This window comes from Hemiscyllium ocellatum, chromosome 9 (assembly GCF_020745735.1).
Source record: "Hemiscyllium ocellatum isolate sHemOce1 chromosome 9, sHemOce1.pat.X.cur, whole genome shotgun sequence".
NCBI lineage: Eukaryota > Metazoa > Chordata > Chondrichthyes > Orectolobiformes > Hemiscylliidae > Hemiscyllium > Hemiscyllium ocellatum.
This window is the reverse complement of record NC_083409.1, coordinates 95,041,193-95,068,069: the sequence shown is the minus strand read 5'-3', so window position 1 is coordinate 95,068,069 and position 26,877 is coordinate 95,041,193. Positions and strand designations below refer to the sequence as shown.

At 41.3% G+C, this 26,877-nt stretch overlaps 1 protein-coding gene across 2 annotated transcripts in view; it reads left to right on the top strand.

Moving 5' to 3' along the window:
* abcd3a (ATP-binding cassette, sub-family D (ALD), member 3a) overlaps window positions 1-26,681 on the top strand; it is a 110,338-nt gene extending 83,657 nt beyond the window's left edge. For both annotated transcript variants that reach the window (XM_060830574.1, XM_060830575.1), the window contains exons 21-23: window positions 5,650-5,754; window positions 12,686-12,742; window positions 26,202-26,681. In XM_060830574.1, the coding sequence (XP_060686557.1) occupies window positions 5,650-5,754; window positions 12,686-12,742; window positions 26,202-26,279 (240 nt within the window). In that variant the 3' untranslated portion in view covers window positions 26,280-26,681. The remainder of the gene's footprint in view (window positions 1-5,649; window positions 5,755-12,685; window positions 12,743-26,201) is intronic.
* The last annotated feature ends 196 nt before the right edge of the window (window positions 26,682-26,877 follow it).

Here is a 26,877-nt window from a genome sequence, read left to right as displayed (position 1 = left end):
ACTCAGGAACAGGACACTGTTGCTGATGTGAATATGGAGTCACAAATGATTAGAATGGATGGCCTGGAAATATGCAGGGAAGAGGTTCTGGGAATATTGGAGAGGATGAAAATAGATAAGTCTCCTGGGCCTGATGGCATTTACCCTAGGATCCTATGGGAAGCTAGGGAGGAGATAGCAGAGCCATTGGCCTGGATTTTTATGTCGTCATTGTCAACGGGAATAGTACCAGAGGACTGGAGGATAGCGAATGTGGTCCCCTTGTTCAAGAAAGGGAGTAGGGATAGCCCTAGTAACTATAGGCCAGTGAGTCTGACTTCAGTGGTGGGCAAAGTCTTAGAGAGAATGGTAAGGGATAAGATTTATGAACATCTGGATAGGAATAACGTGATCAAGGATAGCCAGCATGGTTTTGTGAAGGGCAGGTCGTGCCTCACAAACCTTATTGAGTTCTTTGAGAAGGTGACTAAGGAAGTGGACGAGGGTAAAGCAGTAGATGTTGTGTATATGGATTTTAGTAAGGCGTTCGATAAGGTTCCCCATGGTAGGCTAATGCTAAAACTACGGAGGTATGGCATTGAGGATACATTAGAGGTTTGGATTAGGAATTGGCTGGCTGGAAGGAGACAGAGGGTAGTAGTTGATGGACTATGTTCATCTTGGAGTGCAGTTACTAGCGGTGTACCACAAGGATCTGTTTTGGGACCATTGCTTTTTGTTATCTTTATAAATGATCTAGAGGAAGGGCTTGAAAGCTGGGTAAGCAAGTTTGCGGATGACACAAAAGTCGGTGGAGTTGTGGATAGTGAGGAAGGAAGTGGTAGGTTACAGCGGGATATAGATAAGTTGCAGAGCTGGGCAGAAATGTGGCAAATGGAATTCAATGTAGCTAAGTGTGAAGTCATTCACTTTGGTAGGAGTAACAAGAAGATGGATTACTGGGCTAATGGTAGGCTACTTGGTAGTGTGGATGAGCAGAGGGATCTTGGTGTCCATGTACACAGATCTCTGAAAGTTGCCACCCAGGTAAATAGTGCTGTGAGGAAGGCATATGGTGTACTGGGCTTTATTGGTAGAGGAATTGAGTTCCGGAGTCCTGAGGTCATGTTGCAACTGTATAAGACTCTGGTGCGGCCTCATCTGGAGTATTGTGTGCAGTTTTGGTCGCCATACTATAGGAAGGATGTGGAGGCATTGGAACGAGTGCAGAGGAGGTTTACCAGGATGTTGCCTGGAATGGTAGGAAAATCTTATGAGGAAAGGCCGAGGCACTTGGGGCTGTTCTCATTGGAGAAGAGAAGGTTTAGGGGAGATTTGATAGAAGTGTATAAGATGATTAGGGGTTTAGATAGGGTCAACACTGAGAACCTTTTACCGCTAATGGAGTCAGGTGTTACTAGGGGACACAGCTTTAAATTAAGGGGTGGTAGGTATAGGACAGATGTTAGGGGTAGATTCTTTACACAGCGGGTTGTGAGTTCATGGAATGCCCTGCCAGTAGCAGTGGTGAACTCTCCTTCTTTATGGTCATTTAAGCGGGCATTGGATAGGCATTTGGAAGTTATTGGGCTAGTGTAGGTTAGGTAGGATTCGGTCGGCGCAACATCGAGGGCCGAAGGGCCTGTACTGCGCTGTATCTTTCTATGTTCTATGTTCTAATGTAACAATAAGCTCAGAACTTGATATCTCTCAGATTGCCATGCATAGTTGGATGTAGTATTAACATACATTAACTAGAGTTCTACAAAGGTAAATGTTTTACAACATTGCTCAATACATGTCTTCTACTGACCAGTCTATATTGAACCCAAGTTCTTAAATGGGACCCGAAAAGCACATGACCAAATATGGTGGTTGCAGTGGAATCAATTACCTAAAAAAAATCTTGGCAGTTTTGAACATCAAGAAACAGACCTAAAAGCATTTGGAGAATAACTAAAATACAATCACTTTTTTCCAAAACATCATCAGTACCAGTTTAAGACCACAGTGCTGAACAGTTCTTGTTCAAGAAGAATCTCTAAACTGGAAATTGCTGATAAATCACCAAGTGAGCTTCAAATCAATGAAGGCCTTTTACAGCCAGTAATAGGAAAAACTAACTGTGAAAGGAAAGGCAGTGAAAACAAGGGAAAGCCCATTAGCTACCAAGGGGATAAATCTGGATTGACTACCTGCGAAAGGAGACTGATTACTGGACTCCCTGTGTCGAGTCAATCCATTTCTTAGAGGGAAAAGCTTGAAAAACTGGGCCGGAAAGTAAACTTAAGAATTCTGGTAGTTTTATTAACTTGCTTGTTGATAAATTTACAAGTTACAAAAGTTTTTCAGTAGATTGATTGAAAACGTCATGAGTAAGAATAATTTGGAATTCAAAGTCTAAAAAGCCTAATAGTGAATATAAATAAATTTTTTTGATGCCAACAGATTGGGTGAAAATCCTTCATTCAACAACTACAAAGTTGTATCAAGTTTAATTGTTAAAAAATGGATACAAAGCAAATGCTGCACACCTGATATTATATTTGGTGAGAATATACCCAGATGCAGAAAAAATCAATGTGAACAATATCGTGACAGTTTTGAGACAGTCAAAAGAAAAACTTATCAATCTGTTGGTTGTAGCCATTTGTGAAAGTTTCTACCCACAAATCTACTGGAAATCCTTCATTCACCTCTATAAAGTTGCCATATCAGTTGGTCTTTATATTGGAAACAGCACTTATCCAGCAGAAGCTTCAAGAGCTTTCATTTCAAGTATGACAACAATGTTTACATCAAGAAAAAAAGGCTAGGCAACAAAATGACAATATACGCTGATCAAAATCCTAATATAATCATCTTCCAAGTCAAAAAACAGGATGTGCTCATCAGTAATCAGCCATTGCAGCAATATTCATTATTTTTCCACCATTCAAATTCAAGCTATCATACCATTTTATAAACCAGACATGTGACAGTGTAGAAAGCACAATTCTCAAGATTTTGAACAGCTGAAGCATTGGGTATCAAATGAAATGAGGAACAGGTTATCACTCCTCTTGATTACATGGGATGACCATCAAACATTGAACTTTTCCAATCAGAAAATAAATTTTAAATGGACAGTCCAAATAGCAGTGGATGCAAAATCTAGAAGTCCTTTCAAGAAACATTATGCAGCAAAGTTAAAATGAATGCAGAACCTTTTGCAGAGTGGACTTCTTACAGCATGATAGAGCTTTACATCAGAGGAGACAGACATCTCATTTTAAAATATATAGTATGCGACAACTTCAGAATGAAATCCCCTGCAATGTAATGCTATAGTTACTTGTCACGGGTGTGGTTCCAAAACTCCACACTACCATGACAAAACTGCCCAGCAATGTGTTAATTGTAAGTAAAGAGGTCATTGTAAGTAAAAAATGTGCTATGATCTGAAGATCGCACTAAGTATTAAACCAAATTGTTTCCAGGCCTCCATGTATGTTCATGCCGTAGAACAAACTTAGAAGAATAGATTAATAGTTGAATGGGATAAATTTCATTATATGGGGACCAACTACCTATAAGGTGAATAACGTCACTGATTTTTTTTTGGTGAAATAACATCATCACCCAATCCAAATCCTACTGATGGAGAAGAAGGAACCACCCAACCTCCCCATACATTCCTGCAGTTATACCAATGCAAAACCATTCAGCAAACACTACCCGTTCAGGAAGTGTGATTGGGCACCAGATTGATTAAGTCTCTAAGCTAACAGAAACCAGCCGAGAGAAAAGAAAAGCTCATCAATTTTACCCATGTATCCTAACAATGACTTTCCTTACCCACCTATTAGCACAGATGAATCATGTCAATGACTTGAAGAATGGGAGACAGTCAGACAAATGTGCAGTAAATGTTGCAAAAATAGGTAATCTAAGCAACTCATTTGAGAATGTATAAAATGTTGATTATGGGAGTAAAACCTCATGGAAGGGTATTGTGTAAGAGCCAAAAGATCCTGGAGCAACATTGCAATGATGTCACTGAGATGCTTCACACAAGATACAAATAGCACAGTGTAGGTGGAGTCAAAGATGGAAAATCATTAGAAAGAAATTAGCAGTCTCTTTAGTACTGTAACAATAAGCTCTCGATTTGGATTCTCTCAGATTAGCACATGTAATGATAACCTGCAATAATAAATAGAGTTCTGCAGAGGTCTAAGGGAGACAGTTCTTGACTTTGCCTTCTTGACCAGTCTGCCCTGAGCCCAAACTCTTGGGTGTGACCCTAAATCTATACAACAAAAGATTAATAAATCTTTTACTACTCCTGCAGAAGATTTTTTTTCTGTATTGACCAATCACGCTCTGGCAGTTGCTTCCTTCCTATTTCATTCTCTTGGTATTAAAATATTTTATCTGACTATATTTTCTTCTTTCTATTTTCTTATGTTCAACAATTGTTTATATCTGTTCATCTCCATAGAATCCCTTCAGTGTGGGAACAGTCCACACTGACTGTTTAAAGAGTATCCCACCCACACTCAATCCCCTCCCATATAGCCCTGCAGATCCCACGGCTAATCCAGCTAACCTACACATCCATAGTCACTGTGGACAATTTGGTATGGGCCATCTGCCTAACCTGTATATCTTTAGATTGTGGGAGGAAACCGGAGCACCCAAAGGAAACTCATGCAGACACAGGGAGAATGTCCAAACTCCAAACAGGCAGTTGCCCGAGGCTGGAATTGAATCCGGGTCCCTGGTGCTGTGAGGCTGCAGTGCTCAATTAACAAACTTTTGAATTGATAGCTAATAAATCTTTGACTTTGCTAGAACAAAGCACACTGCAGAATATCTTTTCTATAATTCCGAATAATAGTTAAATTACCTATTTATATATTTACTTGTTTACTTCTCTCCTCATTTTTGAAAACTTTCTTTACTCTCCCAAAAGCATTTGCCTGTCCTAAGCAGCATTGATAAATATCCTTAAAAATAGGCCATTATCTCAGTTGGTGAATAAAGGAATTAAAAAAAAGGAAAATCTTGTTTTTTAATTTATCCTTTTGCCTTCTTAAATATTTCCCTTACTTATATCAACCTTTAAAGATAATTTTACTGTTGGTATTATGTATCTTCTTGAACTCCAGTCTCAGAATTCAGGCTCACAAAATGCCTTTGTTCTTTCACTGCCTTTTATGCAATGAGAGTGGATGGTTTGTTTACAACACGTACTCCTGCCTTTCTCCTTGTGGAAGTGCTTTTACCCCTGCTTTTCTCCTCCCTTGACCTAGATTAAGTTATGAAGGGCATGGTGCACACACTACCAATTTCTAGGAGAGTATCTTCGTTCATCAGCTCAGTCTGCCATTCACATTTTTCTTCTTTATAAAGGGGTCTTCTCCAGGAAGATCTGTAGTCTACAGGGATCTATTTAGTGTCTCTCTTTTGAAATGTCAGTGCAGTTTCACTAGTGTGTATTATATTTATCAGTCTGAAATTTTGCTACTTTTTCATATAATTGCAATTGTATTTCCAAGAATTTGATATGATTGTAGTTTAACAAAGCCAGAACAGGCTAACAGCTAATTTGAATAAAATGGATATGCTGTGAAATAAATATTGACTAGTGTGAGCGACTATGTTATTTATTTTTCTTAAATGCAGATGGCTCGATTATTCTACCACAAACCACAATTTGCTATTTTAGATGAATGTACCAGCGCAGTTAGCGTGGATGTTGAAGGCTATATTTACAGTCATTGCAGAAAGGTAAGCAATGCCACCGGAGGATAATGTCAAATAAAATGCTGTTCCTGGATGAGATGTAAACGGTGACAAATACCAAAGTCTTAGTAAATTCATGTTTTCATGCAGGTGATCTCATGGGATGATTATGATCACTTGAGGACATCAAAGGAATTTTCCAGATTATATTTTTCTCTAGGCCAGGAAATGTTACATGGCTGTAGTGTAGGGATATGAGTAGGAAGTTTCTGGTTCGGATTCTCCTTTCGTCATGAAGGGGATAGGCTTGTTGAATGGTCTGGTCTTTTCTTGCCCTGCAATTTTGTATACCAAAAATGTAATTCTTACAGGCCAATTTCTGCACAGATTAAGGGAATTTGTAAAGTCTACCCTAATGTGCATCTCCACTTCAACCTCTATTGGATTCACAACGCAAATATTGTATGCAAGTTCATTTATACAAAAACTAATTTAGAGAGGATGGAGACAGTAGGAAATGTAAATTATATATGAAAAAATAATGATGGAAAGGATTAGTTTTTGGTCAAGTGACATTAAAAAGCTTGACACCTGATGGATAACAGATTCTCTTCCTTTTAACCTTCAAAACTGGAAAAAGAATCGAGGATGGATTTGTTTTTTGCAAAATGACTGATCTAAAGCTGTTAGCTTAAGTCAAACTATGTTGGATTTTACTTTTACATTTAAGTTAATGAAAGAAAATTGGTTTAGTTTAAAAAAGAGTGCTGATTCACTATTATCAAGTACCACTTTTACTCCAGTCATTTTTATAAGTTGAAATGATCAGTTAAAAGCAGTTCAGTATTGCAAAAAACATCTCTGAATTATACATTCAGAATTACAGGTTTCTGGAGTAAGCAAAATTTTTTAAAATTTTCAAATGTTTTAATGATTGATTTTTGTTGCACTTTCTTTGACTATTTACTGGGCGTGTTCTCTCGGGCCACACTTGTCATCAGCATTTTTATCTTTTCAGCAGCTGTTTCAGCGCAACTTTTATAACTTGCCTTTCTGTGTTCAGTCCCGTACTATTACCCCAGAGGGGTAGGTAAATGTTTTTCCCTTTGGGCTCCTTGAAACCATTTGTAATTGATATGAAGAGGTGGCAGTAGATGGCCCAATTTCAATTCTCTTTTTCTTTATTTGATCAAGAGCTTGACTTTCCCCTTGTCTGTCTCTATTTAACAGCTGAAATCATTTACTGAATGGACATTGCTTCAGCCCAGCATCCTTCATCTATAAGAGCACAAGATATAGAAACAGAATTAGGCCATTCATAGAATCCCTACTATGTGAAAAGAGGCCATTCGGCCATTTGAATATGCATCTCCAAAGAACTTCCCACCCGGACACATCCCCACCTTATCCCCATAATTCCACATTACCTGCTAACCTGCACATCCCTAGACACTATAGGGGCAATTTAACATGGCACATCCACCTAACAGTTTTGGGAGGAAACCAGAACACTGAGCAAAAATCCAAGCAGAGATGGGGCAAAAATGTAGACTCCACACAGACAGTCACCAAAGACTGGAACTCAAGGCAGCAGTGTGAATCACTGAACCACCATGCCCGCTCCACCAATCTACTCCAACATTCAGTCGTGGCTGATATGTTTCTCAACCCTGTTCTCCTGCCTTCTTCCAATAATGTTTGATCCCTTCTATCTCTGTCCTCAAAGACACTTGAAGACTTGGTCTCCACAGCCCTTTATGGCAATGAGTTTCATAGGTTCACCACCCTCTTGCTGAAGAAATTCCTTCTCATCTCAGACTTTTGCTCTGAGCCTGTGCTATGGTCTATTCTCTCCTACTTGTGGAAACATTTCTTCACATCCATTCTATCCAGTCCTTTCATATTCTCTAAATGTTAATGAGATATCCCTTCATCCTTCAAAACTGTCAAGTACAGACCCAGAGTCCTAGATGACTCCTCATATGACAAGCCATTCATTCCCAGGATCATTCTCATGAACCTCCTCTGGAATCCCTCCAACACCAGTATATCCTTCCTTAGATATGAGACCCATAACTGCACATAGTATTCCAAATGCAGTCTGACCAGAACTTTATACAGTACATCGCTGCTGTTGTACTTTAGTCCTCTCAAATAGAGTTTTCTCACATTGTTTTCGCCTTCCTAACTTTGAACACTAGGATTTCTAAGTCCCTTTTTTGTTTCAGATTTCTAAAGCCTTTTCTCATTTAGAAAATACTCCGTGCCTTCATTCTGCCTACTGAAGTGCATAACCTCACACTTTCCCACATTGTATTCCATCTACCACTTATTTGTCCACTCTCCTAGCCTGTACAAGTCCTCTGCTGCCTTCCTGCCTCCTCAACACTATCTACTCCTTCACCTGTCTTTGTATCAGCTGCAAACTTAGTAACACTGCCCTCAGGCCCAACACTGATTCCTGTAGAACTCCACTAGTCACTGGCTGCAATCCCCATTCTCCACCTTTTTCTAGCCAGCCAATCCTTTATCCACATCAGTACCTTGCCCCGAACACCATAGTCTCCTACCTTATTTAGCAGCCTTCAGTGGGGAACTTTCTCAAATGCCTTCTGGAAATCCAAATAGATCACATCCACTGACTCTCCTTTGCCTTGAAAGAGTTCTAACAGATTTGTTAGACACAAGGGACATGGGTGTCAATGCCTTGTCCCTAGTTGCTCCTTCAGGAGGTGCTAGTGAACTGCCATCGAACCACTGTACTCTGTGAGGGTAACAGTGTCTCCTGTGAAGGATTACTGACTGACTCAAGCACTTCACCAAAATTGGTGATATGGTGGACAGTGAAGGAGATTATCTCAGAGTACAAAGGGACCTTGATCAGATGAGCTGATGGGTCGAGGAGTGGCAGATGGAGCTTGAGGTAGATGTAAGGTGTGGCATTTTGGTAAGGCAAACGGGGGTGGGACTTATGCACTTAATGGTAGGACCTTGAGGAGTGTTGCTGAACAAAAAGACCTTGGGGTGTAGGTTGTTAGTTCCTTCAAAGTGGAGTCATGGATAGACAGGCATTTGGTATCCTTGCCTTTATTAGTTAGTGCATTGAGTACAGGAGTTGGAATGTTATTTTGCAGCTGTACAGGATATTGGTTAGAACACTTTTGGATTACTGTGTTCAATTCTGGCCTCCCTGTTACCGGAAGGATCGTGTTGAACTTAAAAAGGTGCAGAAAACATTTTTCAGAATGTTGCCAGGGTTGGAGGGTTTGAACTGTAGGGAGAGGCTGAATAGACTTGTGGCTATTTTCCCTCGAGTGTCAGAGGCTGAGGGGTGATCTTACAGAGATTTATAAAATCACAAGCGGCACGGATAGGATAAATAGGCAAGGTTTTTTTTCCCCATTGGGGAATTGAAAGCTAGAGGGCACATAGGTTTAAGGTGAGAGGGTCCCGAGGGCAACTTTTTCACGCAGAGGGTGATGCATATATTGGAGGTGTAGTGGACAGCGAAGAGGGTTACCTCAGATTACAACAGGATCTGGACCAGATGGGCCAATGGGCTGAGAAGTGGCAGATGGAGTTTAATTCAGATAAATGCGTGGTGCTGCATTTTTAGATTAGATTACTTACAGTGTGGAAACAGGCCCTTCGGCCCAACAAGTCCACACCGACCCGCCGAAGCGCAACCCACCCATACCCCTACATTTACCCCTTACCTAACACTACGGGCAATTTAGCATAGCCGATTCACCTGACCCGCACATCTTTGGACTGTGGGAGGAAACCGGAGCACTCGGAGGAAACCCACGCAGACACGGGGAGAACGTGCAAACTCCACACAGTCAGTCGCCTGAGTCAGGAATTGAACCTGGGTATCAGGCGCTGTGAGACAGCAGTGCTAACCACTGTGTGGGAAAGCAAATCTTAGCAAGACTCATACACTTAATGATAAGGTCCTAGGGAGTGTTGCTGAACAAAGAGACCTTGGAGTGCAGGTTCACAGCTCCTTGAAAGTGGAGTCGCAGGTAGATTGGATAGTGAAGAAGGCATTTGGTATGCTTTCCTTTATTGATCAGAGTATTGAGTACAGGAGTTGGGAGATCATGTTGCGGCTGTACAGGACATTGGTTAGGCCACTGTTGGAATATTGTATGCAATTCTGGTCTCCTTCCAATCGGAAAGATGCTGTGAAACTTGAAATGGTTCAGAAACGATTTACAAGGATGTTGCCAGGGTTGGAGGATCTGAGGTACAGGGAGAGGCTGAACAGGCTGGGACTGTTTTCCCTGGAGCGTCAGAGGCTGAGGGGTGATTTTATAGAGGTTTACAAAATTATGAGGGGCATGGATAGGATAAATAGACAAAGTCTTTTCCCTGGGGTCGGGGAGGCCAGAACTAGAGGGCATAGGTTTAGGGTGAGAGGGAAAAGATATAAAAGAGACCTAAGGGGCAACTTTTTCACACAGAAGGTGGTACGTGTGTGGAATGAGCTGCCAGAGGAAGTGGTGGAGGCTGGTACAATTGCAACATTTTAAGAGGCATTTGGATGGGTATATGAATAGGAAGGGTTTGTAGGGATATGGGCCGAGTGCTGGCATGTGGGACTAGATTGGGTTGGGATATCTGGTTGGCATGGACGGGTTGAACCGAAGGGTCTGTTTCCATGCTGTACATCTCTGTGACTCTATGACAACCTCCCCTTAACAAAGCTGCTCTGACTCAGCTGTATTTTACTGTGTACTTCCAAATACTCCGCAATATCATCCTTAATAGTGAGCTCTAAAATCTTACCAACAACTGAGGTCAGGCTAACCGGCCTATAATTCCCAATGTCTGCTTCTCTCCCTCCTTAAACATGAGTATTACAGTGCTATTATCCAGTCCTCTGGTACCCTCCTTGACTCTCTTGATTCCTGAAATATTACCACCAGTGCCTGCACAATCTCCTCAGCTGTCTCCATCAGAATTCTGGGATGTAGTCCATTTGGCATGGGTGACTCATCCACTTTCAGACTTTCCGTTTTCCCAACAGCTTCTCCTTGGTGATGGCCACTTCATTTCTGCTCCCGATTCTCTTGAACTTCCAGTATGCTATTGGTGTCTTTCACCGTGAACACTAATTCAAAGTACCTATTCAGTGTTTCTGCCATTTCTTTTTTTCCCCATTGCTAATTATCCAGCCTCATTTTCCAGCAGTCCATGTCCACTCTTGCTTCTCTTGTACCTTTTATACCTCAAACAATACCTTTGCAATTGTCTTTTTATATTGTTAATTAGCTTATCTCATATTTCATCATCTTTTCCCTTTTTTTAATTCACCTTTGGTGATTTTTAAAGATTTTCCCTTCCTCTGGCTTACATTAATCTTCACCATTAATCTTTTACATTTGCTTTTATGCTGTCCCTGACTTTCATTGTTGGCCATGGTTGCTCACCTTCTCTTTAATATGTTTCTTCCTCATTGGAATGAATTTCTGCCCTACCTGCTAAATTACCTCCAGAAACACCTGCCTTTTCTGCTGCACCATCTTCCCTTCCAATCAGCTCTGGCCAGCTCCCCCCTTCAAGTCTTTATCGTTACCTTTACGCAACTGTAATACTATTACATCTGATTCCAGCATTTTCCTCTCAAACTACAGGGTGAATTCTGTTGAGGTCATTGGCTTCTAGGGATTCCTTCACTCTAATCAAGTCTCACCTGATTAGACATCAACAAATCTAGAATTACCTGGTGCCTAGTGGGCTCTATCAAAAATTGCTTCCAGAACATTTCTTGTAGACATTCCACAAATTCTGTTTTTGGGATGTGCTACCAAAGTGCATTTTGAAGTCCCCCGTGATTATTGTAATGGTGTCTGTCCTATTATTTATTATCGCTGACCACTGCTACGGGGCCTGTATGTTTCTCCCATCAGAATCTTTTATCCTTCATGGTACCTCGACTACACTCTCAGATTCTGTACCTCCCAGCCCAAATAGCCTTTTGCCACTGATTTAATTTCATTTCTTACAAACAAGCCTCTCCTCCCACTCTAGCTCATCTGCCTGTCCCTTCAGTGGGATGCGTATCCTTGGATATTTAGTTCCCAGCACTGATTCCCTTGCATCCACATCTCTCTGATGCCCGCATCATTGTAACCAACCTTATATACTTTGGCTCTTATACTGCACGCATTTGAGTACAACACTTTCAGTCTTGCATTGACTGTGCAATCACTCCCTTTCTCATAGTTGTCTCTTTATCTGTTGTGCCTGAAATTGGGTTTCTGATCTTTTCCATATTCTCTGTCCTCTTCTGACTTCTCCTGAGCTTTCCCTTTTAATGATTATTAACGCAAAAACATCTTGCAATGATGAATTGTACAGGTAATCCTCTTTTAATATTGCCCAGTTTAACATTATCATGCTAATGTTTCCTTGAGTCATATTGTTATTACTGCTATTTGTTGTGGTGTGTGTCACTTTGTCAAAGTCAGATGACATTGGGACCTCACTGGTGCTATGAGAGCTGTGTTTGTTCTTTACAAGGGAGACAGAGTAGAAAAGGAGGTAGTTATTGAAGTTTGAATTTATAAAAGTCAACTTTCACGGCTGATGTGATAAAATATAATTTTACAAATTACTTCAGCGAGGATTTCATGTAATGGTACAATATTTCAGCATGCATTCTGTTTCGCCTGGAAAAAAGGTGTCCGAAGAAACCCAACTCAGTCTTTAACTACAGGAACCTATGATACATTTAAAAATTGTTTTACTTAAAGTAATGTTTCTCCGGAATGGAGCCTCAACTTTAAGTGAGGGCCACCTCTGCACCTTTAGAAAATGTTTTCTGTACTGTCGCATCAATTATACATTTTTACAATTGTTATGAATTATCCCATTGTTACCAAATTGTGCATAATTGTCTCTCAGATGGACACTCTTCAATATTGTGCTGTTTCTGTTGACTGTAATCTGTACTTTGTTTGATTTAAAGGTTGGCATCACTTTGTTCACTGTGTCACACAGAAAATCTCTCTGGACTCACCATGAGGTTAGTACCAAAAAGCTCACTTTTCATATTTTCAGATTAAAGCATCAGCATTTGAGACCATAATTTTAACCAGTTGCGTTTGACAGATAGTATCTAGGAAAGAGCTGTTCAGACACGATGGACATTGTGTGACCAAATTCAATTTGAATGTGCCTGTAGAGTGGAACTAAGATATTAAAGTTAGAAAAGGAGAAATGAAGACACATGACCAGTCACCGCAGCCCGTCCCTCTCTCCGACCCTCCCAGTCACTGCAGCCCGTCCCTCTCTCCGATTGTCCCAGTCATAGAGTCATAGAGATTACGGCATGGAAACAGACCCTTTGGTCCAACCCATCCATGTCGACCAGATATCCCAATCCAATCTAGTCCCAAATGCCAGCACCTGGCCCATATCCCTCCAAACCCTTCCTATTCATATACCCAACCAAATGCCTCTTAAATGTTGCAATTGTACCAGCCTCCACCACTACCTCTGGCAGCTCATTCCATTCCGTAGAAATCGTGGATGTGTTGGTGATTATTTTCCAGAGTTCGATAGATTCAGGACCAGTTCCTGCGGATTGGAGGGTGGCTAATGTTTTAAGAAAGGAGCGAGAGAGAAAGCAGGAAATTATAGACCAGTTAGTCTGTCCTCAGTGGTGGGAAAGATGCTGGAGTCCATTATAAAGGATGAAATTATGACACATCTGTATAGCAGTAACAGGATAGATCACAGAAAGTCTTTGATAAAGTCCCACATAGGAGGTTAGTGAGCAAAATTAGGGTGCATAGTATTGGGGGCAAAGTACTGACTTGGATTGAAAATTGGTTGGCTGACAGGAAACAAAGAGTAGTGATAAACGGCTCCCATTCGCAATGGCAGTGGGTTACCGCAGGGATCAGTGCTGGGACTGCAGCTTTTTACAATATATATTAATGATAGAAAAGATGGTATTAATAGTAACATTAGCAAATTTGCTGAAGATACAAAGCTGGTGGCAGGGTGAAATGTAAGGAGGATGTTAGGAGATTACAGGGTGATCTGGACAGGTTAGGTGAGTGGACAGATGCATGGCAGATGCAGTTTAATGTGGATAAATGCGTGATTATCCACTTTTGTGGCAAGAACAGGAAGGCAGATTACTACCTAAATGGAATCAGTTTAGGTAAAGTGGCAGTACAAAGAGACCTGAGCGTTCTTGTACACCAGTCAATGAAGGTAAGCATGCAGGTACAGCAGGTAGTGAAGAAAGCTAATAGCCTGCTGGCCTTCATAACAAGAGGAATTGAGTATAGAAGCAAAGAGGTTCTTCTACAGCTGTACAGGGCCCTGGTGAGACTGCACCTGGAATATTGTGTGCAGTTCTGAACTCCAAATTTGAGGAAAGACATTCTGGCTATTGAGGGAGTGCAGCGTAGGTTCACGAGGTCAGTTCCTGGAATGGCGGGACTATCTTATGTTGAAAGATTGGAGCGACTGGGCTTGTCTACCCTAGAGTTTAGAAGACTGAGAGGGGATCTGATTGAGACATATAAGATTATTAAAGGATTGGGCACTCTGGAGGCAGGAAACATGTTTTCGCTGATGGGTGAGTCCCGAACCAGAGGACACAGCTTAAAAATAAGGGGTAGGCCATTTAGGACAGAGATGAGGAGAAACGTCTTCACCCAGAGGGTGGTGGGTGTGTGGAATGCTCTACCCCAGAAGGCAGTGGAGGCCCAGTCTCTGGATTCATTTAAGAACAAGTTGGCGAGAGCTCTCAAAGATAGTGGAATCAAGGGTTATGGAGATAAGGCAGGAACAAGATACTGATTAAGGATGATCAGCAATGATCATAATGAATGGTGGTGCAGGCTCGATTGGATGCTGCCTGAACTGCTGTGCTCTTCCAGCACCACTAATCCAGAATCTGGTTTCCAGCATCTGCAGTCATTGTTTTTACCTACTCCTGCACCTATTGTCTACACATACCACTCTCTACGTGAAAAAGTTGCCCCTTCGGTCTCTTTTATATCTTTCCCCCCTCACCCTAAACCTATGCCCTCTAGTTCTGGCCTCCCCGACCCCAGGGAAAATACTTTGCCTATTTACCCTATCCATGCCCCTCATAATTTTGTAAACCTCTATAAGATCAACCCTCAGCCTCCGACACTGCAGGGAAAACAACCCCAGCCTGTTCAGACTCTCCCTATAGCTCAAATCCTCCAATCCTGGCAACATCCTTGTAAATCTTTTCTGAACCATTTCAAGTTTCACAACATCTTTCCGATAGGAAGGAGACCAGAATTGCACGCAATATTCCAACAGTGGCCTAACCAATGTCCTGTACAGCCGCAACATGATCTCCCAACTCCTGTACTCAATACTCTGACCAATAAAGGAAAGCATACCAAACGCTGCCTTCACTATCCTATCTACCTGCGACTCCACTTTCAAGGAGCTATGAACCTGCACTCCAAGGTCTCTTTGTTCAGCATTACTCCCTAGGACCTTACCATTAAGTGTATAAAGTCCTGCTAAGATTTACTTTTCCAAAATGCAGCACCTCGCATTTATCTGAATTAAACTCCATCTGCCACTTCTCAGCCCATTGGCCCATCTGGTCCAGATCCTGTTGTAGTCTGAGGTAACCCTCTTTGCTGTCCACTACACCTCCAATTTTGGTGTCAACTGTAAACTTACTAACTGTACCTATTATGCTCATATCCAAATCATTGATGTAAATGACAAAACGCAGCCCGTCCCTCTCTCTGACCCTCCCAGTCACTGCAACCCATCTCTCTCTCTCTCCGACCCTCCCAGTCACTGCAACCCATCTCTCTCTCTCTCTCCGACCCTCCCAGTCACTGCAGCCCATCCCTCTCTCCGACCCTCCGAGTTGGTCTCTGCCAATGTTCCCTCTCGCCTACTCTCCCAGTTACTCGCTGCAGACAGTGTCTTTGTCCAACCTTCTTTGTTATTCACTGCAGTCCATCCGTCTCGCAGACCCTCCCAGTCACTGCAGACCTTCCCTCTACCAATCCTGATAGTTAATTATGGTCGATCTTCCCTCCTATGGACCCTCCTGCAGACCTCCCCTTTTATTGACCCTCTTAGAACTGCAGGTCTTAGCAATGTCAAGTCTCTCAACTATAAATGTTTTAATGTTTTCTGATGAAGAAGGCCCCACAGAAGTACACATTCATCTTTGAAGTTAATGTGAAATCTAATTTTCTTAACATTTTTAAAAATTGCACTTCTTTGGAACAAATACAGCTGAGTGAGGCCACCCTATACTTTGTAAAAGAAAGTGCAGGAACCACACCACATGTCTTGAGTTACATGGTTTTCACTACACCATAAGATCATAAGATGTAGGGCAAAAGTAAGCCAGTCAGCCCAGTGACTCTGCTCTGCCATTCAATGCAATCATGGCTGATCTGATAATCCTCGACTCCACTTTCCTGCCATTTTTCCATAACTCAGTAAAAATCAGTCTAAGTCTTGAATATATAGCCACGCAATCTCTACCATCCTCTACTGTAAAGAATTCCACAGATTCCCTATCCTCTGAGAGAAGAAATTCCGCATCGTCTTAAATGGGCAGCCCCTTAGTATGAGATTATAATCTCTGGCCCTGGATGGGGAATAACTTCAGCGTCTATTCTGTCAAGATTGGCTTTCATTCCTTTAAATGGCAGTAAGTCTATTCCTGATGAAGGACTTTTGCCTGAAACGTCGATTTTCCTGCTCCTTGGATGCTGCCTGAACTGCTGTGCTTTTCCAGCACCACTCTAATCTAGAATCTGGTTTCCAGCATCTGCAGTCATTGTTTTTACCTAGTAAGTATAGCCCAAACATACTCAACCTCTCCTTATAAAACAGACTCTCCCATATCTGGGATCAACTTTGTGAATCTTTTGTGGACTGCCTCCAGTGCCAGTATAGTGACAAGTGTCTTGTATAGATGTAGCAAGATTTCCATATTTTTATTAGTAGACAAACAGGAGGCTGGAAGAACACAGCAAGCCAGGCAGCATCAGGAGGTAGAGAAGTCAACGTTTCAGGTATTAACCCTTCTTCAGGACGAGATGAAGGGGTAGGGAAAGCTACAGATATACTTATACTTCATTTCCTTTGGAAAGGACCTTCTATTTTCCCTCTCAATATGCTCACATTGGGTTTACTCTATGTTGGAGGGACCTAACGCAGATTGGATAGCCACTTTTCTTTGCAGTCCACAAACACAATCTGGAGCTCCAGTCACGTATTATTTTAATGCTTCGGCTTGCTGACCTCTTTGCTGGGACTCTTACATTGTTCTACTGAAGCTCAACATAATGATGAGCAGCACCTCATCCTTGAGGCATCTTACAACTTTCCAAACTCAACATTGAGTTTCAGACCATAAACCACTGGTTGTATTTTGTTCCTTTTGCCTCAATGGTTTTGGTATATGCTTTTTTTTATTATTGTTTTTGGTTGGCTACTGTTTATTATTCTCTCCTCTAGCTGCTGCTTTTGTTTTTTTGCTGTCAAATTGTCACTCATTTGTCCTTGCTGTTTTGTCACCTCTTGTCATTTAATTTCTCCTGTAATTTACCCTATTGGATACCTTCCAATTGTTGCCCAGGCCCAACCCAAGTTTACTTGCTTCAAATTTATTTGTTTCATCTATGTAAAAGGCACCTCCACAAAGTGATCTTTGAACTATAAATTTGTTTGTATGTAACCCACTTTTAATTGAGTCATTTTAATTTTGAAATTACCCAGCTGAAAAGGTAAAAAGTTTGTTTACTACAATTGAATTCTTAGCAACATAAGTAAAACTCATTAAGTTACAAACTAAATATTTTTATTTGTTTATCAGTGTCATTAGCTGGGCGGTGTGGACATGAGTGTCATTGGCTGGACAGCATTTACTGCCCATCTCTAGTTGGGAAAGTGGTGATAAGCTGCCTTCTTGAACCATTGTGGTCCATGGAGGTGGACCCACAGTGCCCTTAGGAAGGGAATCAAAGATTTTGACCCAGTGACAATGAAGGAATAGTGATCTGTTTCCAAGTCAGGATGGTGAGTGGTTCGGAGAGGAACTTGCAAATGGTGGTATTTCTATATATCTGCTTCTCTTGCCCTTCTAGAGGGGAGAGACTATTTAAGGATCTCCTCGTAAATTTCTGCAGTGCATCTTGTAAATAGTACATACCAATGCTGCTGAGCGTTGGTGGTGGATGTGGTCTTAATCAAGAGGGCTGCTTGTTCCTGGATGATGTCAAGCTTCTTTAGTAACTGTTGGAGCTGCCCCCATCTAGGAAAATGGGGAATATTCCATCTCAATCCTGACCTTGCCAGACTCTGGCAGTGCTTAGATCGTCTCTTTTTGGAGATGGTGGTGTTACTTGACACAATATTACATACAAGGATAAATGCTGATAAGGATAAAAGCTATTTATAAATGTGAAACAGTAGCCAGTGAGGGCCACAATGCAAAATGTGATGTAACAACTGTGTTTAAGAAGGGAGGGAAGCAGAAGATGGGAATTATGAGCCGGTTAGCCTAACCTCGATAATTGATAAGATTTTAGAGTCCACATTTAAGTAAGAGATTGCGGAGTCCTTGGATAAATAGAGCTAAGTCAGCACAGCTTTGTCAAAAGAAGGTTATTCCTAACAAACCTGTTAGACTTTTTTGAGGAGGTAATGAAAAATATAGACAAAGGAGAGCAAGTGGACTTGATCTAAATCAATCTGCAGAAGGGCTTTGACATGGTGCTGTACAGAAGGCTGCTAAATAAGAGCACATGGTTTTAGGAGCGAGGTACTGGTATGGACAGAGACTTTGGCTGCCTGGCAGAATGTACAATGTGGGGATAAAGTCTGCAATGGGACCATAACTATTTATCATTTGGACAAAGGCATTGAGGGCATTACTGCTAAGATTGCAGATGACACAAAGATAGGTGGAGGGACAAGTAGTGTCGGGGCAGTGGGCAAGGCCTATAAGGACTTCGACAAGCTAGGAGATTGGGCAGAGAAATGGCAGATGGAGTACAATGTGGAAAAGTGCGAGGTTATGCACTCTGGTAGGCAGAACAGAACCATTCCTGATGAAGGGCTTATGCCCGAAACGTCGAATATCCTATTCCTTGGATGCTGCCTGACCTGCTGTGCTTTAACCAGCAACACATTTTCAACTGTGATTCCTGATGAAGGGCTTATGCCCGAAACGTCGAATTTCCTATTCCTTGGATGCTGCCTGACCTGCTGTGCTTTAACCAGCAACACATTTTCAAACTGAACAGAACCATGGACTATTTTCTAAATGGGGAAAGGCTTTGAAAATCTGAAGCATAAGGGAACTTGGAGGGTCCTAGTTAGGATTCTCTTAATGTTAACATGCACTTTCAGTTTGTCGTTTTGAAAGGACTAGAATACAATACCAGTGGTGTACTGCTGAGGTGGTATAAGGATCTGGTCAGACCCCATGTGAAATATTTTGAGCAGTTTTGGGCCCCGTATCTACGGAAGGATCTGATGGCGTTAGAGGAGATTGAGAGGAGGTTTGCGCGAATAATCCCAGGAATGAAAGGCTTGTCGTATGAGGAGCGATTGAGGACTCTGTAATGTTAATAGAACATTACAGAGCAGTAAAGCCCTTCGGCCCTTGATATTGCACCGACCTGTGGAACCAATCTGAAGCCCATCTAACCTACACTATTCCACTCTTATCCATATGTTTACCCAATAACCATTTAAATGCCCAAAAGGTTGGTGAGCCTATTACTGTTATATGCATGGCATTCCATGCCCCTACTACTCTCTGAGTAAAGAAACTACCTCTGATGTCTGTTCTATATCTATTACCCCTTAAATTAAAGCTATGTCTCCTCATGCTAGCCATTACCATCCGAGGAAAACGACTCCCACTGTCCACTCAATCTAACCCTCTGATTATCTTATATGTCTCAATTAAGTTACCTCTCAACCTTGTTCTCTCTAATGAAGTAAGCCTCAAGTCCCTCAACCTTTCCTCTAAGACCTTCCTTCCATACCAGGCATCATCCTAGTAAATCACCTCTGATCCCTTTCCAAAGCTTCCACATTCTTCCTATAATGCGGTGACTGGAACTGTATGCAATACTCCAAGTGCGGCAGATGACACACAGATTAATGGAGTGGTGGATAGTGTGGAGGGCTGTTATAGGGTACAACGGGACATTGACAGGATGCAGAACTAGACTGATAAGTGGCAGATGGAGTTCAACTGGAAAAGTGTGAAGTCATTCACTTTGGAAGGTTGAATTTGAATACAGAATACAGGGTTTGACAGCAGGATTCTTGGCCGCGTGGAGGAACAGAGGGATCTTAGGTCCATGTCCATAGATCCCTCAAAGTTGCCACTCAAGGTGGTAGGGTTGTTGAGAAGGCATATGGTATGTTGGCCTTCATTAGTAGGGGGAGTTGAGCTTAAGAGCCATGAGGTTATGCCCCATCGCTATAGAGCCCTAGTTAGACTACACTTGGAATATTGTGTTCAGTTCTGGTTGCCTCATTATAGGAAAGATGAGGAAGCTTGAGAGGGGGTGAAGAGGAAATTTACCAGGATCCTGCCTGGACTGGAGGGCAAGTTTTATGAAAAACGTTTGAGAGAGCGAGTGCTTTTCTCACTGGAGTGAAGGAGGATGAGAGGTGACTTGATAAAGGTGTACAAGATATTGAGAGGCATAGATAGAGTGAATTGTCAGAAATGTTTTCTCAGGGCAGAAATGGCTACCACGAGGTGATATAATTTTAAGGTGATTGTAGGAAGGTTTAAGGGTGATGTCAGAGGTTGGTTCTTTGCACAGAAAGTGGTGGGTGCATGGAGTGCACTGCCAGCGGTGTTGATAGAGTCACATACATTAAGGACATTTAAGTGACTCTTGGATAGGCACATGGATGATGGTAAAGTGAAAGGGATATAGGTTAGTCTGATCTTAGAATAGGATACAAAGTCAGCACAACATCAAGCGCCGAAGGGCCTGTACTGTGCTGTCACTGTTCTATGTTCTTAGTCTGCATTTTTCTAAATGTGAGTAAACCCTGTCTTTAAGAATTTTCTCCAGTAATTCCCCTGATTATCCCTGTTGGCCTTCTTAAGCAAAGGAACAACATTGGCTATTTTCCCATCATCTAGATCCTCTCCTGTGACTAAAGAGAATACATAGATTTTGTACCAGTCTCCAACAATTACCTCACATGCCTCCCTCAGCATTCTGCAATAGATCCCATCAGGTCCTGGGGACCTGTCCAGATTAATGCTTTTCAAAACTCCCAATAGTTTTTAATTTTAAATACTGACAAGCTCTAGAGTATCAACATACCCCTCCCAGAACTCACCACAATTACCATGTCCTCCTCCTTTATGAATCTGATGAAAAACATTCATTATGGACCTCCCCCACTTCTTCTGGCTCCACATATAAATTCCCTCCTTTGTTTTTGAATGGACCTACCTTTTCTCTACTTACCATTTGCTCCTTATATATGTATAAAATGCCGTGGGATTTTCCTTAATCCTGTTGTTAAATATATTTTAGGGCCCCTTTTAGCCCGCCTAATTCCTTGTTTGAGTTCTTTTCAGCTATTCTTTTGAGGGCTCTGTCTGTTTTCTGTTTCCTAAACCTTACATATGCCTCCTTTTTTGACTTGATGAAGCTCTGTTTTTCTTGTCATCTCAGGTTTCCTGAATCTTGCCATCCTTATTCTTCATTATCACATCAACATGCTCATCCTGAACTCTAATCAACTGGCCTTTAAAAGATTCCTACATGCCACATGTGGAAGTACCCTCAAACAGGCACCCCCAACCTACAGTCCCCATTTCTAATAATACAGTAGACACCCTTCCACCCAATTTAATACTTCCACTACTCTTGTTCTTACCTTAAATAACTTAAAACGTTTAGAGTTATGGTTACTGTTCCTGAAATGTTCCCCTACTGAAAATTCAATCATCTCACTGGGCTCGTTCCCCAACCCAGGTCTAGTATGGCTCCCTCCCTCGTTGGACTACATACATATTGTTTCAAAAAGCCATTCTGCCATGTCCAACAAATTTGCCCTCCATCCAAGCCCCTGGCAGTAAATGAGTCCAGTCAATACTAGGCAAGTTAAAGTAATCCACCATAACAACCTAATTGATTTAAGCTTTTCTATAATCTGTCCACATATTTCTTCCTTTATTACCTACTGGCTGTTGGGAGGCATATAATACAATCCCATCAAAGTGACTCACCCTTCATATTCCTGAGCTGTACTCGCATGACATTGCTGGATGAATCCTCCAAGGTGTCTCAGAGTACAGCTGTAATATTCTCCCTTATCGGCAATGCAACTCCCCCATCTCTGTTACATCACTCTCTATCTCACCTGGCCATCTAAATACCCCATTAAGCTATCTTGTCTCTCTCTGTACCAGTATCTGTTACAGCTACAACATCACAGTTTTATGTATTAATCTAAACCCCCGTGTCATCTGCCTTACCTGTCATACTCCTCACATTAGAACAAATACACTTAAGACTGCCAGCTCTGCCACGTTTAATAACCTCACCCAAGCTGTTCTTCCACTAAGCCTTATTCGCCTGAATCTTTGATGACTCCTCAGTCATTTCACTTGCTGACTTAATGCTCTGGTTCCCACTCTCCACCCCGCCCCCCCCCCCCCCCCCCTCGCCACACTAGTTTAAATCCTTTCAAATGACACTAGCAAACCTCCTTGCCACATTTGCCATATATTTGCAATCTTCCTATTGCTAACTTCACTGGCATGTGGTGCAGGAAGTAACCTGATATTACAACCCTTGAGGTCACAACCTCTGGCTGCTCACTCTATCCATTCACAATATCCTCAGCCCGCTCAGAGACTTCCTTGACCCTGAAAAGTGTGAAACTGGAAAAGCACAGTAGGTCAGGCAGCATCTGAGGCGCAGGAGAGTTGATGTTTCTAGCATAAGCGCTTCATTAGGAATGTGAAGGTTGGGGAGGTGAGCTTAGAGATAAATCGGGGGTTAAGGGTAGGGGAAAGGTAGGTGGGTGATAGTGATAGGTTGGAGGGGAGGGTAGAGTGGATAGGTGGGAAGGAAGTGGACAGGTAGGACAGTTCAAGAGGGCAATGCTGAGTTGGAGGGTTGAATCTAGCATGATGTTGGGAGAGGGGAGATAAGGAAAGTGGTGAAGTCAGTGTTGATACTGTGTGGTTGAATGGTCCCAAGGTGGGAAATAAGGCATTCTTCCTTCAGTCATAGGATGGCTTCGATTTGGTGGTGGAGGAGGTCTAGGATTTCCATCTGCTGCAATGGATACAGTAGATGAGGTGTTTGGATGTGCAGGAAAATCTCTGCCAGATGTGCCAGCTAAATAGATTAGAATTCTACTCAGTGGAATTTAGAAGACTGAGAGGTGATCTCATTGAAACATATATGATTCTTAAAGGTCTTGACAGCATAAATGCTGAGAGGATGTTTCCCCTCATGGAGGAGTCTGGGGCTAGAGGACATATTCTCAAACTGGTTGCCCTTTATTCTGAGACTGAGATGTGGAGGATTTTCTTATGAGGATTGAGAATTCTCGTAGCTCCTTGCCAGAGAGAGCTAAGGGGACACAGTCTTTGTGTATACTTTTGGAAGGACATAAATTCTTGATCAGTAAGGGAATTGATGGCTATGGGGAGAAGGAAGGAAAGTGAATGTATGAGAGTCGGGTCAGCCCAGCCGTGATCCTATTGAATGATGGAGCAGACTCGAGGATCTGAACCCCTTACTCCTGTTTCTATTTCTTACCTTCCAATGGTCTTGCATTCAGTTCAGCCATTCAATGAAGGTTCATAGCTTGAAGTGGAAATATTGGTTGCCCAATATTGCTCAAAGCTGAAGAGTCGGGTTCAGCTGTTGCAATGAAGTTTGCTTTTCAAGATGGACTCAGTAAGTTGAGTAGCTTATGGGAATGGATGTAGGTCCCTTTTCTTTCCTCTTTCTGCCTCTGTGACACTTGAAGACTAGGTAAAAACAATGACTGCAGATGCTGGAAACCAGATTCTGGATCAGTGGTGCTGGAAAAGCACAGCAGTTCAGGCAGCATCCAAGCTCGTTGGATGCTGCCTGAACTGCTGTGCTCTTCCAGCACCACTGATCCAGACACTTGAAGACTGTCTCATTTGAGCAGAAGCAGGATGATTTCTAGAAACCCCTCTCTGCAACTGAGTCTGTCAGAGCGAAAATCTAACTCTTCATTCAATTCATTTAGTTTGGCTGAGAGGTCTCGCCTGGAATGGTGCTCTGATCTTCTTCTGAGGTATCTGCACAAAAAATAGCTATCCTCAACCAAACTGTATATGGTTCAAAACTCAAAATACCAATTCCAATATGTCAATGTTCCTCAGGAAAAGGTGAGGAAGTTAATTATCGTTGGAATCCCTTTTGAGATATCTTGCTAAAACCTTGCCGTTATCACCAAAGCTATAATTTTTCACACTTTTTAAATATTAAATCAGGTGTTCTTTGAAGCTATTTTTGATCCTTCTTGAGATAAGTACAGTGTGTTTCCTCCAACAAGTTGATGACTCCTGAATCCACAAGAGAAGTTAAATGTCTTTTGACAGCCTTTTCGTTTAAGGCTCTGCATCTGCATAAAGAAAGACTGGCTTTTTAACACAACCTTTCAGTATCATTACCACCCAATTCATAATGTATTACTTTACGAACATTTTTCCATTCTGGGAAAGGTTGTCAACCTGAAACATTAACTTTATTTCTCATTTCACAGGTGCTGCCTAACCCGCTGAGTATTTTCAACACTTTCTGTCTTTAGCAAAGTTTAATCAAAGTTCAAGCTCATTATTATGATTAAGTCAGTGTTGATTTCAAGTTCTCAGCTCTCCTAACTTTGAAGGGCCATTATGTTCATTTAACACAGAACCTGGGATATTCTACTTGTTTGTCCAGGGGTTGTATAAACTGAATATGTCTAGATGTTAGCTGCCTATTGGGCAATTAGGGATGGTCAATAAATGCTGGACTAGCCAGATACGTCTATATCCTGAATGAATTAAAAATGCAGTATTTCATCATTCTTCTTCAGTTTTTTGAAATTCAACAATGATATTGATTTATATAATGCACTCCATGTTGGGCAGCACAGTGACTTAGTGGTTAGCACTGCTGCCTCACAGCACCAAGAACCTGGATTCAATTCCAGCCTCCAGCAACTGTCAGTGTGGAGTTTGCACGTTCTCCCAGTGTCGCTGGGTGCTATAGTCTCCCCCCACAGTCCAAAGATGTGCAGGTTAGATGGATTGGCTGTGTTAAACTGTCATATAGTGTCCAGGGATGTGCAGGCTAGGTGAATTAAACATGCAAAATGCTGGGTTATGTGGCTAGGAAAGGGGGCAGGTCTGGGTAGGTGCCCTACGGAGGGGGCAGCTTGGACTCATTGGGTCAAGTGGCCTGCTTCCACACTGTAGGGATTCTATATCCCTGGCAATTGTTTTTTTTATTTTGACTGTTTACATTTGAAAGTCAGTTTTGGCAAGGAGCTGGCATGCTTATGATTTGCAGATGAGTTTCTGATCTAAGCTCAGGCCATTCAGGAAAATTGCAGAAATGAGGGAGTCTTCCCTTAGTACAAGTGAAGAAGCTGACTTATGCTGTTTTCATTTACCTTCTGGGGCTAATTCCAAGATGAAGGAGGTTATATTTTTACCATAGTCATTATGTAATGAAAGCACATCAAAAAAAAAGCAGGAAGAAAACTGAGGTGGAGGAAATAATTTTGAGCGTAAGTGTTTTGTGTCATTTGATTTTGTATTTGAAGCAATGAAAATCCAGAATTATAACAGGCTTGATGTATTATAGTTTTTAAAAAGTTTCAAACTTCACTTATTTGTTCCTTTTTCAAAATTTACCCTTTCATAAATATGAGTTTGACTTTGCAGTGTTAAACTCTATTTGAAACAAGTAACAATAGTCTTTGACTTTTTCAATAATTAGAATCCCCTCAATTTGATTTCTGTATTTTGAACAGCAGACCTAAATAAAGGTACATTGGACCTGCTGGTTTATAAAGGTTATAACATTGCTCAAATGAGCAAAGCCTTTGTTTGAAACTGCTAAATTCATTTTATGCTTCAAAATACAACTTCGGATTGTTTAAAGAATATTTAAAGAACTTATGTTTTTACTACCCTTACTCCAAGTATGAGTTGATCTGTACCTGTACAGATTGACCATGCTGTTAATTTCAAAACTAAATAATAATGATGCTAGAATGGGTTGTCTTATGAAAGACCATATCATGTTACAGTAATAGTGGATATTTGTGTGCATGATTATGAAGTATCATAGGTCACCAGCACCAACTCCAAACTGCTTATTCATACCGGTATTAAAGATAATTTTGGTTCATTTGATTTTTTTTTGATAATGAGTTGTTTTTTTATATAATCTTTCTTTCTTTCCCAGTACTACCTGCACATGGATGGCAGAGGCAATTATGAATTTAAGCCAATTACTGCAGATACAGTGGAATTTGGTTCTTAAACTCCATCTGCCAATTTGATTACGGCAGGAGCAGACTGAATTGCAGAATAAATCTGTTCAATATGCATTCTCTTGTGCACTAACTTAATACTTCAACTTGTAATTAATGTCAGTTTTAAAAAGTGTTGTAAAAACTGAATGATTACACTATTAATTTGTAGTCTTGTTGAGAGTTGTATATTTGGAAATATTAATATGGAGACTCACATCTATTAAAATCCATCTAGGAAATGTTTGAATTAATATCTTTAATTAAGATAAATTAAAATGTTTTATGTACAGTACAAATGAAGTAATCTAGGAATGCACTACTTAATGGCATGTTCATGATATGCAATAATTTGATATCTACAAGTCATTTCCTAATGTTTTACAGAAAAAATAAACTGAAAAATTAATGTGTTCTTGCTGTATGACTAATTAATTGCCTTTGTGGTCAACAAAGTGTAGTATTTAAGTTGGATCTCTAAATATGAAGACAGTTCACTCATTTGGAATAGTATACATGAAAGAGCTGCACATAAGTTAAACAGAGAAACCTCGGTTATCCGAATATCAATTATCCGAATAAAGGTCCCAATAGAAACATTACCTCAAA